The sequence below is a fragment of the Oncorhynchus clarkii genome, chromosome 9, assembly GCF_045791955.1.
Source record: "Oncorhynchus clarkii lewisi isolate Uvic-CL-2024 chromosome 9, UVic_Ocla_1.0, whole genome shotgun sequence".
NCBI classification, from domain to species: Eukaryota; Metazoa; Chordata; class Actinopteri; order Salmoniformes; family Salmonidae; genus Oncorhynchus; species Oncorhynchus clarkii.
In genome coordinates this window covers 70,654,614-70,672,648 of record NC_092155.1, presented here as the reverse complement: position 1 = coordinate 70,672,648, position 18,035 = coordinate 70,654,614, and the positions used below count along the sequence as shown (strand labels likewise).

General features: G+C 42.0%; 1 protein-coding gene across 1 annotated transcript; it reads right to left on the bottom strand.

Annotated features, from left to right (window-relative positions):
• Positions 1-738: 738 nt before the first annotated feature.
• On the bottom strand, positions 739-5,483 carry LOC139416888 (cytochrome P450 2K1-like). The gene is made up of 4 exons (XM_071166047.1): positions 5,296-5,483; positions 5,028-5,169; positions 2,911-3,237; positions 739-1,185 (listed from the first exon to the last, which is right to left on the bottom strand). The coding sequence occupies exons 1-4, from the start codon at positions 5,464-5,466 to the stop codon at positions 998-1,000; spliced, it is 828 nt and encodes a 275-aa protein (XP_071022148.1). The 5' UTR covers positions 5,467-5,483; the 3' UTR covers positions 739-997.
• Between the last annotated feature and the right edge of the window lie 12,552 nt (positions 5,484-18,035).

Sequence of the window (18,035 nt, the reverse complement as noted above, 5' to 3'; positions counted from 1 at the left end):
TTCTTCACAAAAAAATACAGTTTTATATCTTTATGTTTGAAGCCTGAAATGTGGCAAAAGGTCGCAAAGTTCAAGGGGGCCGAATACTTTCGCAAGGCACTGTACATCTACATAGTTACCTATATTCATATCTTTAGAAAAGCTTTCAAAAAGTGCCAATGTGTCTACCTTTCCTTTACTAGCACTTAGTATTTGTCGTTCAATAAATTAATGACAGCACAAAAGTAAAAGAATATTAAACATTTGCATATTTCCCCCTGATTGTTAAAACAAAATTGAAATGTCTGAGTTTCTTTGGTCAGAAGGACCTGTGGAAAAAATCGGAGCTATAGGTCATACAGTTGTCCTGTAAAAAAAGTACCAAGTGTTGACTGTACAACTAGCAGAATAGAGGGCACTAGATTAGAGTTTACACTTTTTATTCATTTAGATGACAATTTTAGGCCATATTTTGGGAACTTTCAGATTACAAATGTGACTGTTCTTAGGACTGTATTCTTGAATTCTTGAATTACAAACCAAGAATATCTTCCCTGGAGTGGTGGGTAAGGATATGACTTCTATGGACCTCAGTGGGGATAAGGGCACTTGCAGTCTAAGAATAGGATCCTAAAGTCCAAGTTTGGTCTCTCAATCATAACGTACACTTCCTGCGGACATTGACATTTTACTGAGGACCCCACCTAGGGTATCCCTAAAAGGTTGTTTGAGTGTATGTCTCTAGATCAACATTGATGGTTTTAAACAAATGCCCCTCAGACATCATAAAGGTGTCAGCATCTAGGACTGCAAAACCCCCCTGAATGATTTTCAAATGCTGCTTCAGTTCATTTTGGTCCAATCCACTTTAAACCTCAGATCCCTGTAGCCAGGTATATATTCATATCATTCATCTCCATGGGCAGTGACAAAATAGTTTTTTCAGCATATTCCTGCAGTATGTTTGTCTAAAGTTGAGAGTTTAGTGTGTAATATGCATTGGACCCAGACTTTCATCTCAGACCCTGCTCACAGCACACAACTGGTGAGGTGAAGGACTGAGGGTGAACCCCAGGGATGGTGTGAGGTCCAGATCCGCCTCTCCTACCCCAGGAGGAGGAGAGAAACAAAAGTGCTGCAGGAGGGAGGTGAAGAAAAGGAAGAGCTCCATCCTGGCCAGACTCTCTCCTAGACACACCCTACGACCTGGAAGAGGAAGATGAGGAAGACAGCATGAGGACAATAGAAAAGGAAGAGCTCCATCCTGGCCAGACTCTCTCCAAGACACACCCTACGACCTGGAAGAGGAAGATGAGGAAGACAGCATGAGGACAATAGAAAAGGAAGAGCTCCATCCTGGCCAGACTCTCTCCTAGACACACCCTACGACCTGGAAGAGGAAGATGAGGAAGACAGCATGAGGACAATAGAAAAGGAAGAGCTCCATCCTGGCCAGACTCTCTCCTAGACACACCCTACGACCTGGAAGAGGAAGATGAGGAAGACAGCATGAGGACAATAGAAAAGGAAGAGCTCCATCCTGGCCAGACTCTCTCCTAGACACACCCTACGACCTAGAAGAGGAAGATGAGGAAGACAGCATGAGGACAATAGAAAAGGAAGAGCTCCATCCTGGCCAGACTCTCTCCTAGACACACCCTATGACCTGGAAGAGGAAGATGAGGAAGACAGCATGAGGACAATAGAAAAGGAAGAGCTCCATCCTGGCCAGACTCTCTCCTAGACACACCCTACGACCTGGAAGAGGAAGATGAGGAAGACAGCATGAGGACAATAGAAAAGGAAGAGCTCCATCCTGGCCAGACTCTCTCCTAGACACACCCTACGACCTGGAAGAGGAAGATGAGGAAGACAGCATGAGGACAATAGAAAAGGAAGAGCTCCATCCTGGCCAGACTCTCTCCTAGACACACCCTACGACCTGGAAGAGGAAGATGAGGAAGATAGCATGAGGACAATAGAAAAGGAAGAGCTCCATCCTGGCCAGACTCTCTCCTAGACACACCCTACGACCTGGAAGAGGAAGATGAGGAAGACAGCATGAGGACAATAGAAAAGGAAGAACTCCATCCTGGCCAGACTCTCTCCTAGACACACCCTACGACCTGAAAGAGGAAGATGAGGAAGACAGCATGAGGACAATAGAAAAGGAAGAGCTCCATCCTGGCTAGACTCTCTCCAAGACACACCCTACGACCTGGAAGAGGAAGATGAAGACAACATGAAGACAATAGATGTGTAACTATAGGTTCCTATAATTGACAAATATCAATATTCCCACTGGGCACAGACGTCAATTCAATGTCTGTTCCTCATTGCTTTGGCTCAAAGAGAGTTGAGGGGATGGAAATTACATATCAGAATTAGTTAATTGAGCAACATAGAAGGACATCAGATTTAGTTAATTCAGCACCATAGTATTATATGAGAAATAGTTAATTGACCAACATAGAAGGATATCAAAATGTGTTAATTGAGCAACATAGAAGGATATCAGAATGTGTTAATTTACCAACATAGAAGGATATCATAATGTGTTAATTTACCAACATAGAAGGATATCAGAATTAGTTAATTGACCAACATAGAATGATATCAAAATGTGTTAATTTACCAACATAGAATGATATCAGATTTAGTTAATTGACCACCATAGAAGGATATCAGAATTAGTTAATTGACCACCATAGAAGGATATCAGATTTAGTTAATTGACCACCATAGAAGGATATCAGATTTAGTTAATTGACCACCATAGAATGATATCAGAATTAGTTAATTGACCACCATAGAATGATATCAGAATTAGTTAATTGAGCACCATATAATGATGTCAGATTTAGTTAATTGACCACCATAGAAGGATGTCAGAATGATAGTGTTAATAAGGAAACACACAGTGGGACTCACCTGCAGAGAAGGGCATGAAGGCATCCTTCTTGACGAATCGACCTTCTTCATCCAGAAAGTGGTCGGGGTTAAAGGTGTGAGGGCTCTTCCATTCGCTCTCATCTCGCAGGACAGACGTCAGCAGAGGTAACACATCAGTCCCCTTTTTGATGAAGTATCCCTGGAAGGTGACGTCTTGGCTGGTGGTGTGAGGGATGGACATGGGTACAATGTTGGCCAGTCTTTGGGTCTCATGGATCACTGCATCAGTGTAGGGCAGGTTCTTCCTGTCCTCTACCAAGGCCTGACGACTTCCTATGACTCTGCTTATCTCCTCTTGGACCCGGTCTGGAATAAAAAGGAAGAGGAGGGATAAAGTTACTATAAAATCTGAATGATCTTCAGTCTGTATCTGTTAATTCACTTGGATTCAATTCAAAGACCTGTGGTTCAGGTGGGACATTTGCCAATGTTTACAGCGGGTAAAACCGTAATTGTCTTACATAACTGCAATCATACACTTTCTGTACAAAGGTCCTTCAAATCAGAATCACCTTTATTTGCCAAGTACTTCTACAGATAATCAGAACTTTAATATGATGCTGCTGGTGACAGACGACATTTAGAGACAGAATACAGATAGAGGAGTTTGCACACATTATGCAAGTGAGCTATAAGAGGTTGAGTTGTGGATATACAGTTATTTCAGAAAGTATTCAGTCCCCCTAACTTTTTCCACATTTTGTTACATTACAGCCTTATTCTAAAATTGATTAAATAACAACATTTCATCAATGTCCTCAATCTACACACAATACCCCATAATGACAAAGTGAAAACAGGTTTATAGATTTTTTTGTAAATGTATAAAAAAACAAAACAGGAATACCTCATTTACATAAGTAATCAGACCCTTTACTATGAGACTTGCAATTGAGCTCAGGTGCATCCTGTTTCACCCTTGAGATGTTTTTACAACTTGATTGGAGTCCACCTGTGGTAAATTCAATTAAATGGACATAATTTGGAAAGGCACACACCTGTATATATAAGGTTCCACAGTTGACAGTGCATGTCAGAGCAAATACCAAGCCATGAGGTTAAAGGAATTGTCAGGGAGGTGACCAAGAACTGATGGTCACTCTGACAGAGCTCCAGAGTACCTCTGTGTAGATGGGAGAACGTTCCAGAAGGACAACCATATCTACAACACTCCACCAATTCGGCCTTTATGGTAGAGTGGCCAGACGGAAGCCACTCCTCGGTAAAAGGCACATGACAGCCTACTTGGAGTCTGCTAAAAATGCACCTAAAGGACTCTCAGACCATGAGAAACAAGATTCTCTGGTCTGATGAAACCAATAACTCTTTGACTTGAATGCGAAGTGTCACGTCTGGAGGAAAACAGACACCTCTCATCACCTGGCCACAACAATCCCTACAGTGAAGCATGGTGGTGGCAGCGCCATGCTGTGGGGATGTTTTTGAGCGGCAGGGAAATTAGTCAGGATCGAGGCAAAGATGAACGGAGCAAAGTACAGAGAGATCCTTGATGAAAACCTGCTCCAGAGTGCTCAGGACCTCAGACTGGGGGCGAAGGTTCACCTTCCAACAGGACAACGGCCCAAAGCAGACAGCCAAGACAATGCAGATGTGGCTTCGCGACAAGTCTCTGAAAGTCCTTGATTGGCCCAGCCAGAGCCCGCACTTGAGGGCGATAGAACATCTCTGGAGAGACCTGAAAATAGCTGTGCACCGACGCTCCCCATCCAACCTGACAGAGCTTGAGAGGATCTGCAGAGAAGAATGGAAGAAACTCCCAAAATACAGGTGTGCCAAGCTTGTAGCGTCATGGCCAAGAAGACTCAAGGCTGTAGCCGCTGCCAAAGGTGCTTCAACAAAGTACAGAGCATAGTCTGTGATATTTCAGTTTTTTGCAAAAATTTCTAAAAACCTGTTTTTGCTTTGTGATTATGGGGTATTGTGTGTAGATTGATGAGAAATAAAAACAATTTAATACATTTTATAATAAGGCTGTAAAGTACCAAAAGGTGGAAAAAGTGAAGGGGTCTGAATACTTTCCAAATGCGCTGTATGAGGTGTGTTTGTCAGGTGAGTGTGTGAGTATCAACCCTTACCCTGTATATCGGGGTACTTGGCCATGAGCAGCAGACCCCAGCGCAGGGTTGTCCCCGTGGTGTCGGTACCAGCAGCAAACAGGTTGGCCACAGTCTGTATGAGATTCTCAGTGTGGTAATGAGAGTTCATGTTGCCTGATTCCTTTTAATACATAAACAAACATGTTTCAGTAAACAAGAGCAGTTGTTTCTAAATCATCTCCCCCTGGACCCCCTAGTTATTCACTCCAAGAAATGACATGCTTATAACTGTAATAACGCTTTATACCTCCAGGGTCTGTTTTCGGACAAGGAACGAGTCCACAAAGCCTCTACACATCTGCGGGTTGAGAGTCTCCTTCAGCCCCCTCACCAGCTCCTCCATCTCCCCCTTGTTGTCGGCAATATTTTTCAAGATAAGTGTCTTGTTCTTCAGCAAGGGGCCCAACCATGGGAACATGTTGTACAACTTTAAATAAAAAGCAAAAATTAGCTTCTATTTTGTCTGTATATATTATACTTGGACTAATTTAATGTAGTGTGTCTGTCATTGTTCTCAAAGTAAACATGATTAGCACGGTATCGTACCTGTATTGAAGTCTGATGGACTCATTGGCTTGATCCACCGAGCGTCGGAACCGTGGATCAGAGTAGTCAAACCTGCTGCCTACACAATGCTGCAGATGATGTTGGAGACAGCGTAATTCATTGCCTGGGTTGTGTCAAATGCTTTACCTGTGACAAAGAGCAAAAATAAGAAGAAACCACTACTAAAGGACACCAATAAGAAGAAGAAACCACTACTAAAGGACACCAATAAGAAGAAGAAACCACTACTAAAGGACACCAATAAGAAGAAGAAACCACTACTGAAGGACACCAATAAGAAGAAGAGGAAACCACTACTAAAGGACACCAATAAGAAGAAGAAACCACTACTAAAGGACACCAATAAGAAGAAGAAACCACTACTAAAGGACACCAATAAGAAGAAGAAACCACTACTGAAGGACACCAATAAGAAGAAGAAACCACTACTAAAGGACACCAATAAGAAGAAGAAACCACTACTAAAGGACACCAATAAGAAGAAGAAACCACTACTAAAGGACACCAATAAGAAGAAGAAACCACTACTAAAGGACACCAATAAGAAGAAGAAACCACTACTAAAGGACACCAATAAGAAGAAGAAACCACTACTAAAGGACACCAATAAGAAGAAGAAACCACTACTAAAGGACACCAATAAGAAGAAGAAACCACTACTAAAGGACACCAATAATAAGAAGAAACCACTACTGAAGGACACCAATAAGAAGAAGAAACCACTACTGAAGGACACCAATAATAAGAAGAAACCACTACTGAAGGACACCAATAATAAGAAGAAACCACTACTAAAGGACACCAATAAGAAGAAGAAACCACTACTGAAGGACACCAATAAGAAGAAGAAACCACTACTGAAGGACACCAATAAGAAGAAGAAACCACTACTAAAGGACACCAATAATAAGAAGAAACCACTACTGAAGGACACCAATAAGAAGAAGAAACCACTACTAAAGGACACCAATAAGAAGAAGAAACCACTACTAAAGGACACCAATAAGAAGAAGAAACCACTACTAAAGGACACCAATAAGAAGAAGAAACCACTACTGAAGGACACCAATAAGAAGAAGAAACCACTACTGAAGGACACCAATAAGAAGAAGAAACCACTACTAAAGGATACCAATAAGAAGAAGAAACCACTACTAAAGGACACCAATAAGAAGAAGAAACCACTACTGAAGGACACCAATAAGAAGAAGAAACCACTACTAAAGGACACCAATAAGAAGAAGAAACCACTACTAAAGGACACCAATAAGAAGAAGAAACCACTACTGAAGGACACCAATAAGAAGAAGAAACCACTACTGAAGGACACCAATAAGAAGAAGAAACCACTACTAAAGGACACCAATAAGAAGAAGAAACCACTACTAAAGGACACCAATAAGAAGAAGAAACCACTACTGAAGGACACCAATAAGAAGAAGAAACCACTACTAAAGGACACCAATAAGAAGAAGAAACCACTACTGAAGGACACCAATAAGAAGAAGAAACCACTACTAAAGGACACCAATAAGAAGAAGAAACCACTACTAAAGGACACCAATAAGAAGAAGAAACCACTACTGAAGGACACCAATAAGAAGAAGAAATCACTACTAAAGGACACCAATAAGAAGAAGAAACCACTACTAAAGGACACCAATAAGAAGAAGAAACTGCTTGGGCCAAGAAACACGAGCAATGGACATTAAACCAGTAGAAATTATTTCTTTGGTCTGATTCCAAATTTGAGATGTTTGGTTCCAGGTGAATGGATGATTTTCCGCATGTGTGGTTCCCACCGTGAAGCATGGAGGAGGAGGTGTGAGTGTGTGTGGGTGCTTTGCTGGTGACACTGTCAGTGATTTATTTAGAATTCAAGGCACACTTAACCAGCATGGCTACCACAGCATTCTGCAGCGATACGCCATCCCATCTGGTTTAAGCTTAGTGGGACTATCATTTGTTTTTCAACAAGACAATGACAAAACACACTTCCAGGCTGTGTAAGGGCTATTTGACCAAGAAGGAGAGGGATGGAGTGCCGCATCACATGGCCTCCACAGTCACCCGACCTCAACTCAATTTATGCCATACTGTAAAAACCAACAACAGTATACAGTATCAGTCTTTCAACGGTTTTCCTTAATTTGTTTTACTATGTTCTACATTGTAGAATAGTGAAGACATCAAAACTATGAAATAACACATATGGAATCATGTAGTAACCAAAAAGGTATTAAAAAAAATCCAAATATATTTTATATACGATATTATTCAAAGTAGCCACCCACTTCATCATATTGATTCGTACAGGTTTCCTCGTGGTTTTATTTAAAGTCATGTTCTCAAAATGTTATGAGAACGTTTAGAAAACGTTCCACAAAAACCACCAGAAAACTTTAATAACATTCAGAGAAAGTTCTAAGAATGTTATTTAAAAACATACATTTCATTCTCAGCATCAACAAAACTGTCTCTTCCTCTCTCTTGTTAAGTGTGTTTGGGTGTGATGGCTGCACCCACTAATTGACCACACCTCATCTTAATGAGTGCTTGTTTCCTTTGAAATGGAGTTTGTTTGAATACGCTACAATTAACAGATTTGTATGATTTAAAACAAAAACATGTCATGCTAGCTCATGCTAGCTCCATGCTAGCTCCATTCATATTCTTATCGGCAGACTCAGTAGCCTCGGTTTTTCTGATGACTGCCTTGCCTGGTTCACCAACTACTTTGCAGACAGAGTTCAGTGTGTCAAATCGGAGGGCATGCTGTCCGGTCCTCTGGCAGTCTCTATGGGGGTTCCACAGGGTTCAGTTCTTAGGCTGACTCTTTTCTCTGTACATATCAATGATGTTGCTCTTGCTGCGGGTGATTCCCTGATCCACCTCTACGCAGACGACACCATTCTATATACTTCCGGCCCGTCCTTGGACACTGCGCTATCTAACCTCCAAACGAGCTTCAATGCCATACAACACTCCTTCCGTGGCCTCCAACTGCTCTTAAATGCTAGTAAAACCAAATGCATGCACCCGCACGCCTGACTAGCATCACCACCCTGGATGCAAGCAAGCCTTTGACTTATTAATATAGCTTTTTTTCCGGATGCCCCAAACAATCGGAAAGGGGATTCATCAGAGAAAATGACTTCACCCCGGTCCTCAGCAGTCCAATCTCTGTACCTTTTGTAGAATATTAGTCTGTCCCTGATGTTTTTCCAGGAGGGAAGTGGCTTCTTTGCTGCCCTTCTTGACACCAGGCCATCCATCCTTCGTCTCACTGTGCGTGCAGATGCACTCACACCTGCCTGCTACCATTCCTGAGCAAGCTCTGTACTGGGGGTGCCCCGATCTCGCAGCTGAATCAACTTTAGGAGACGGTCCTGGTGCTTGCTGGACTTTCTTGGGCGCCTTGAAGTCTTCTTCACCACAATTGAACCTCTTTCCTTGAAGTTTTTGATGATCCGATAAATGGTTGATTTAGGTGCAATCTTACTAGCAGCAATATCCTTGCCTGTGAAGCCCTTTTTGTGCAAAGCAATGATGACGGCACGTGTTTCCTTGCAGGTAACCATGCTTGACAGAGGAAGAACAATGATTCCAAGCACCACCCTCCTTTTGAAGTTTCCAGTCTGTTATTCAAACTCAATCAGCATGACAGAGTGATCTCCAGCCTTGTCCTCGTCAACACTCACACCTGTGCTAATGAGAGAATCACTGACATTATGGCAACTGGTCCTTTTGTGGCAGGGCTGAAATGCAGTGGAAATGTTTTTGGGGGATTCAGTTCATTTGAATGGCAAAGAGAGACTTTGCAATTAATTGCATACAACAGTCGAAAGCTTAATGCTGAAAAATGTTGATAGCAACCAGAAGAATGTAAAGGAGTTGGTTAGTGGAATGATGGAGCCTCCCAACCAGAAGGATGTAAAGGAGTTGGTTAGTGGAATGATGGAGACTCCCAACCAGAAGGATGTAAAGGAGTTGGTTAGTGGAATGATGGAGACTCCCAACCAGAAGGATGTAAAGGAGTTGGTTAGTGGAATGATGGAGCCTCCCAACCAGAAGGATGTAAAGGAGTTGGTTAGTGGAATGATGGAGACTCCCAACCAGAAGGATGTAAAGGAGTTGGTTAGTGGAATGATGGAGACTCCCAACCAGAAGGATGTAAAGGAGTTGGTTAGTGGAATGATGGAGACTCCCAACCAGAAGGATGTAAAGAGTTGGTTAGTGGAATGATGGAGACTCCCAACCAGAAGGATGTAAAGGAGTTGGTTAGTGGAATGATGGAGACTCCCAACCAGAAGGATGTAAAGAGTTGGTTAGTGGAATGATGGAGACTCCCAACCAGAAGGATGTAAAGGAGTTGGTTAGTGGAATGATGGAGACTCCCAACCAGAAGGATGTAAAGGAGTTGGTTAGTGGAATGATGGAGACTCCCAGCTAGAATGATGTAAAGGAGTTGGTTAGTGGAATGATGAAGACTCTCAACCTTCACATGTATAGAGGCTTTGTTCCTTGTTCAAAAGCAGAAAGCAAAGGTATGACAAGGTATGAATTTCACCACTTATCAAACCTCATAGTCATTCATAGTCGTTCATACTGATGAACTCGTGGATACCATTTTTATGTCTCTGTGTCACATATGAAGGAAGTTCGAGGAAGTGTCGTGAGCCAATGCTAACTAGCATTAGCGCAATGACTGGAAGTCTATGGGTATCTATCGAGGCTTAACAGCTGTATGCTGTGCCAAGGTTAGGCCTTAACTCACTCATACAGGCCATTGCTGGACATAAATGAAGGCCAAAACTGTGGTAGCTGGAGTAATATCTACCTATCCAGGTGAAGAGGTAGGCAGTGCTCGTGAATGGGAAAGCTGTATAACGGAGGCCAAGGAAATAGGAATCTGCTCTTTAGTGCTTTCTAGACAGGATGCAAAACTCCGGAGTGGAGTTCGCCAAAATAAAGCAGATTCCTATTTCCTCTGCCTCCACTAGGTGTCATTCACATGCAGATATTCGTAAGCAAATACCCATAGACTTCCAGTCATTGAGCTAACGCTAGTTAGCATTGGCTTGCAAAACTACCTCTGACTTCCTTCAAGTATGGAAATATGTAGCTATGATACGTCCCTACATGATTTCCTGAATTCACTGACAGACCACTTAGAAGTTAAATCATAGCTACAAATCAATGTTTTACCCACTGATAGAACATAGGCTTTCACCAAATTGACAGGAGTTTCATGGTTTTTATTTCTGGGGGTGGATTATCCCTTTATGTTACCCATGAGTCTGTGTCTTTCAGGAATCAGGAAATAGGGACACTCACTGTCAAGAAAACAACCTGATATCTTCTGTGACCTACCTGTTTGCTGCTTGTACTGGCACCACAAGGACAACCCTTCGATGGGGTCTGATGCTTATAGACAAGTATAACCATACATTGTAAGTTCACGTAGGGACCTTCATTTTACTTGACACCCAGTGTCATAACACGTTAAGACACGATCATGACCTGTCATTATATGGTAATAACACTGTAATGACCCATATATTTACACCTGTTGTGACATATGCTGTGTTATTTTATGTCTGGTTATCCCAAAATGACACTTTATAAACATTATAGAAGGCTGAAATATAACAAAATCATTTAACATAAAAACACCGGATTTTCTGCGGATTTAAAAAAAATAATATTTATTAATTATAAAATCGTGAAAAATATTAAAAACATTCCACCCATGAGGCCACTAGGTCATTTTACTGCAGGAAAGGTCTACACTGCATGAAAACTGATCAAGACCTGTTACACAGTGACACAAAACACAGAGACACTTAAGGGGTTGTTATCCGTAAACATTGGCAAGAGGCCGACCTGTAACACAGGTCACTGAACAGATACCAGGGCAAAGACCATTCAGATTAATGTTTCACCTCTGGGTTATAGTAACATTGGCACTTCCTGTCTTTTTTCCAGACAGGTTCCCAAATGAGATGAGCAGGGTCATAAGAAGTCATCAGGCCTTCGTAGAACACAGGAAGAACCTGCCCTACACTGATGCAGTTATCCATGAGACCCAGAGACTGGCCAACATTGTACCCTTGTCCATCCCTCACACCACCAGCCGAGACATCACCTTCCAAGGCTCCATCAGGAAGGTCATAGTCCTGGTTGTCCATATTTTGGTCTGATTAGTCACCTATAGGGTACAGACATCCTGAATCAGCTTAAAGATATAAACACAGAGAACAGAAAATCGTTTACCTTAACGATTCCCTTCAGATGTTCAGTTATTTGAGTTGCATGCACTAGCATCACAGAGAAAAACCTTGGACCTGACAAAAAGCTGTCAGATGTGATTACTGTTATTCTGAATAAACAAGTAACAGCTCCTGCAGGGGATGACAGTGATTCCTCTATGCCTTTTATGCAGGTGCACTGATTTTAACATGTTTTTGTTGCATGGAGTAGGGAAATTTAGGACAGCTTTCATGCTATTATTATATATATTTTAATATATAATTATTACATATTTTTTCTAACTGGGGTCACCCTCGCAAGTCGTAGGTTGTGTCTAGGAGAGAGTCTGGCCAGGATGGAGCTCTTCCTTTTCTATTGTCCTCATGCTGTCTTCCTCATCTTCATCTTCCAGGTCGTAGGGTGTGTCTAGGAGAGAGTTTGGCCAGGATGGAGCTCTTCCTTTTCTATTGTCCTCATGCTGTCTTCCTCATCTTCCTCTTCCAGGTCGTAGGGTGTGTCTAGGAGAGAGTCTGGCCAGGATGGAGCTCTTCCTTTTCTATTGTCCTCATGCTGTCTTCCTCATCTTCCTCTTCCAGGTCGTAGGGTGTGTCTAGGAGAGAGTCTGGCCAGGATGGAGCTCTTCCTTTTCTATTGTCCTCATGCTGTCTTCCTCATCTTCATCTTCCAGGTCGTAGGGTGTGTCTAGGAGAGAGTCTGGCCAGGATGGAGCTCTTCCTTTTCTATTGTCCTCATGCTGTCTTCCTCATCTTCCTCTTCCAGGTCGTAGGGTGTGTCTTGGAGAGAGTCTGGCCAGGATGGAGCTCTTCCTTTTCTATTGTCCTCATGCTGTCTTCCTCATTTTCCTCTTCCAGGTCGTAGGGTGTGTCTAGGAGAGAGTCTGGCCAGGATGGAGCTCTTCCTTTTCTTCACCTCCCTCCTGCAGCACTTTTGTTTCTCTCCTCCTCCTGGGGTAGGAGAGGCGGATCTGGACCTCACACCATCCCTGGGCATCACCCTCAGTCCTTCACCTCACCAGTAGTGTTCTGTCTGAGATGAGAGTCTGTGTCCAGTGTATATTACACATGGCTTTAGACCAACATAAAATGTTATTGTTATTGCAGATTGATACAATGTTTTTTGAATAACATATGTGAATGAGCTGCAAGTCCCATTGGATTTAAGCATCTACTAAATGGCATATATTACCTCAGTCAAGTTGAACATATTAGGGGGAAAAATGTATGCCGTTTGATTTGTGCATTTAATTGTGATAATGTGCTCATATATGATTTTATGTGATGACATTTGCCTTGTGCATCTAATTGTTATAAAATACTGGTATGTGATTTTATGTGATTTTCAATTGGTTATGTAGTTATTTATTTTATTTCCTTTTGTTTCTATAAAAGCCCATCAAGGAATGGGTGTTTAAAAATCGCATTTGCTAGAAACACTATAGTGCAGTTCATTGGATGATTGTTTGCTCAATGTGTCAATGTGGTTGTACTTGTCCCTATCTAAATAAACCAACAAACACATGGCATTCGGAAAGTATTCAGACCCCTTGACTTTTGCCGTCACATGTCGTCACATGAATTAGTCCTCCAGCCGCTAGAGAGTGTCCGAATTTAGGGAAAATGAGCAATAACCCAGTGTTGAAACATTAATCAGAATGGTCTTTACCCTGGTATCTGTTCAGTGACCTGTGTTTCAGGTTGGCTTCTTGCCAATGTTTACTGCTAACAACACCTTAAGTGTCTCTGTGTTTTGTGTCACTATGTAACAGGTCTCGGGCGGGTTTTTATCAGTGCTGGTCAGTGTCATTTAAGAGGAGGATGGCTGACTTTCTTAAATTCAAGTTTACAACGTAGGTGCACACAGGTTGAGATACACTTTTGAGGTGACAGACAATGACACATGGACAGACAGTGACACATTCAATACTGCCTTGCACACTCTGATCTAGGGTGTAATTATTAGTCCAACAGTTGTAAACCAGAGTTTCTATTGGACAAATTCAGGTATGTTTATCCCCGTTTCATTCTGTTTGCTTCTGTTTAAGAAACATTTTTGAACAGAATCGGGGGAATGAATACACCCTGGAGCATGCTAAACACAGTTCACTTTCATAGCAGTCACGTTGTATTCTTTATCGCATCTATGTGCTCCCCTAATCTCAAATGTTCTCTTCGCTTGTGGACGTCAATGCACAACATATCAGCTGTATGTGACCAGGTGAAGAAAAACTTCCAAGCCAAACCATTTCATAACTGCTACACGCAGCCTACATCGTTGTCACTATTTTAGCTAAAGTAACGTCATAGTCAAAATAGCTAATAGAACGAACGTGTTAGTAAACATGCTACAATCATGCAGTAACGTGTAAGTGTAGCACTTACACCGACGGGCCCCGGTGGCAATACATTTGTAAAACCAAAAGCTTTCCTTGACTTTAAAGAGTTTCAGTGTTGTGTTGGATAGTCATAGCCAGCTAGCTAACGTAGCATCCTTCTGTTTGAGCAGCGTGTTTGAGTAGGCTAAACTAGCTAGCTGCATTAGCTAGCTACGGTAAGTAGCTAAGTGAAACTGAAAGTAAAAAAGAAAGACAATCTCACTATCTCTCTCTTTTTTCTTCGTTTTGGAAGAAATTAATTTGTTCTAAAATGTTGAACTATTGTCTTTTGCTTTCTTTGAGTCAACTACTTACCACAATTTATACACTGCAGTGCTAGCTAGCTGTAGCTTATGCTTTCTGGGTTATTGCTCATTTTCCCCCAACATCGGACAGCCCCTAAATTCGGACACTGTCTAGCGGTTGGAGGACTAAATCACCTCGAGCTCAACATTTAAATGGACTGGAAAATAATGGTAAGTTTTGCCACTAAAGACACCCTTCTAGCTAGCTGACCACCGATTTTCACTGCAATTTATGAAAGTTACATTTGGTTTTGAGAGTTTTCAAAAAAGTAATATACATGCACATTTTGTGGGACATGGTGTATATTACGTGACAGACCACATATACTTGTTTACCTCTGAAATATAGCTAACCGATTTCAGGCAAGTCATTTATGTTTTAACCCAAAGGCTAGCCAACTTTTTAACTATCTAGTAAACACTTCGGACATGAGGTTGGAGTCTGTTTTTTGAACAAAATTAAACGGATTTATCTTGCATTCGAACAAAATAGTAAGGTGGCAAATAACTTGGGACCGTATGCCTACAACATGGGACGCATTTCTTTTGCTAAACTGCTTATCAAAAAGCTGATACTAGTATATTTCCACTGAAATGTCAAGCATGCTAATCGGTAACCCGTTAACTAACATTTTTACGACACCAATAATCACAAAACATTGACAGTTTGATCACGAGATAAAACTGTTGAAGGTAATATATTTCTTAAACGCTGTTGAATATGCTTATAATACGGGGTGCTACGCTAGTAACATTGGCACTTCCTGTCTTTTTTCCAGACCGGTTCCCAGAGGAGTTGAGCAGGGTGATTGGAGGTCGTCAGGCCTTGGTAAAGGACAGGAAGAACCTGCCCTACACTGATGCAGTGATCCATTGCTTTGCAAAGTGCTTTGCAAAGTCTGGTAAGGACTTCACGCTTTTTTGGATCCTACATGATTCCATATGTGCTATTTCAGTTTTGATGTCTTCACTATTATTCTAGAATGTAGAACATAGTACAAATAAAGAAAAACCGTTGAATGAGTAGGTGTCCAAACTTTTGACTGGTACTGTACATGATGCTCTTCTGTGTTCAACCGACTCTAACAACCCCAAATATCTTACAAATATTTTATTTTCTCCTGACTTCATAAAAATATGAAGAAAAAAACAGATTTAGTTTGAAACCTCCTACTTCCATTAATCTGTGCTTCTTAAAAAAAAATTGTATTCCTTTAAGAATTTCACTCAACTACTACATCAGAACAATATTGTTCTGCTGTACTTTTTAATAGGTATTGTATTTTCCAATGGAGATTCATGGAAAGAGATGAGACGCTTTGCCCTTACAAATCTTAGGGACTTTGGCATGGGCATGGGCATGTGAATGCGATTGCGTCATCAGTGGACTTATTGGGGCGGTAAGCGAATTGGAGTGGGTCTAGGGTGTCGGGTAGAGTGGAGGTGATATTATCCTTGACTAGTCTCTCAAAGCACTTCATGATGACAGAAGTGAGTGCTACGGGGTGATAGTCGTTTAGATCAGTCACCTTAGCTTTCTTGGGAACAGGAACCATGGTGATCCTCTTGAAGCATGTGGGAACAGCAGACTGGGATAGAGATGGATTGTATATGTCCATAAACACACCAGCCAGCTGGTCTGAGCATGCACTGAGGACGCAGCTAGGGATGCCATCTGGGCCGGCAGCCTTGCGAGGGTTAACACGTTTACATTTTTTACTTGCGTTGGCTGCAGTGAAGGAGAGCCCACAGGTTATTTCGGTGGCACTGTATTGTCCTCAAAGCGAGCAAAGAAGCTGTTTAGTTTGTCTGGGAGCAAGACATCGGGGTCTGCGACAGGGCTGGGTTTTTTTTGTAGTCCGTGATTGACTGGAGACCCTGCCACATACCTCTCATGTCTGAGCCATTGAATTGCGACTCTACTTTGTCTCTATACTGATACTTAGTTTGTTTGATTGCCTTGCGGAGGGAATAGCTACACTATTTGTATTCGGTCACGGGCGTTTCCTGTTTTAGTTTCTGTCTATAGGCTGGGATCAACAAAATGGAGTCGTGGTCAGATTTGCCGAAAGGAGGGCGAGGGAGGGCTTTGTATGCGTCGCGGAAGTTAGACTAACAATGATCCAGGATTTTGCCAGCCCGGGTCACGCATTTGATATGCTGATCAAATTTAGGGAGCCTTGTTTTCAGATTAGCCTTGTTAATATCCCCAGCTACAATAAATGCAGCCTCGGGATGTGTGGTTTCCAGTTTACATAGAGTCCAATGAAGTTCTTTCAGGGCCGTCGAAGTGTCTGATTTGGAGAGATATACACGACTGTGATTATAATCGAAGAGAATTCTCTTGGTAGATAATGCGGTAGGCATTTGATTGTAAGGAATTCTAGGTTAGGTGAACAAAAGGACTTGAGTTCCTGTATGTTGTTATGATCACACCACGACTCGTTAATCATAATGCATACACCCCGGCCCTTCTTCTTACCAGAGAGATGTTTGTTTCTGTCGGCGCGATGTGTGAAGATACCAGGTGGCTGTACCGACTGTACCGATAACATATCCCGAGTGAGCCATGTTTCCGTGGAGCAGAGAACGTTACAGTCTCTGAGGTCTTTCTGGAAGGCAACCCTTGCTCGGATTTTATCTACCTTGTTGTCAAGAGACTGGACATTGGCGAGTAGTATACTCGGGAGCGGTGGGCGATGTTCCCGTCTACGCAGCCTGACCAGCTCTGTCTGCCCCTTCTGCGGCGCCATTGTTTTGGGTCGCCTGCTGGGATCCGATCCATGTCCTGGGTGGTGGACCAAACAGAGGATCCGCTTCGGGAAAGTCGTATTCCTGGTCATAATGTTGGTAAGTTGACATTGCACTTATATCCAATAGTTTCTCTTGGCTGTATGTAATAAGACTCAAGATTTCCTGGGGTAACAGTGTATGAAATAATACATTTTTAAAAACGAACGCAAAGCGAGGCGGTCATCTCTGTCGGCGCCGGATGTAACACAACTATCAATTGTGATAATGTGCTCATATAAGTATGAATTCCTGCATATAGCAATGAACTATACATTTTTACAGTGTTCTGTCTTGCTTTACAACACAAGAGAGGAAACGCATGTCAGTTGAAGAGAACAAACCACTGACTCATTGGTTTAAATGTAAAATGTGCAGTTCAATGCTTTTTGCAGGAATTAAAACTTTATAGTGTAACGGTTTTCTTGAGTGGAAGAAGAGGCGGACCAAAACGCAGCGTGGTTATTATTCATGGTTCTTTAATAAAGAAACTATACATGAATAGACTAACAAAACAAGAAATGTGGAAAAACCAAAACAGCTCTATCTGGTGCAAACACAGAGACAGGAACAATCACCCACAAAACCCAACACCAAACAGGCTACCTAAATATGGTTCCCAATCAGAGACAATGACTAACACCTGCCTCTGATTGAGAACCATATCAGGCCAAACATAGA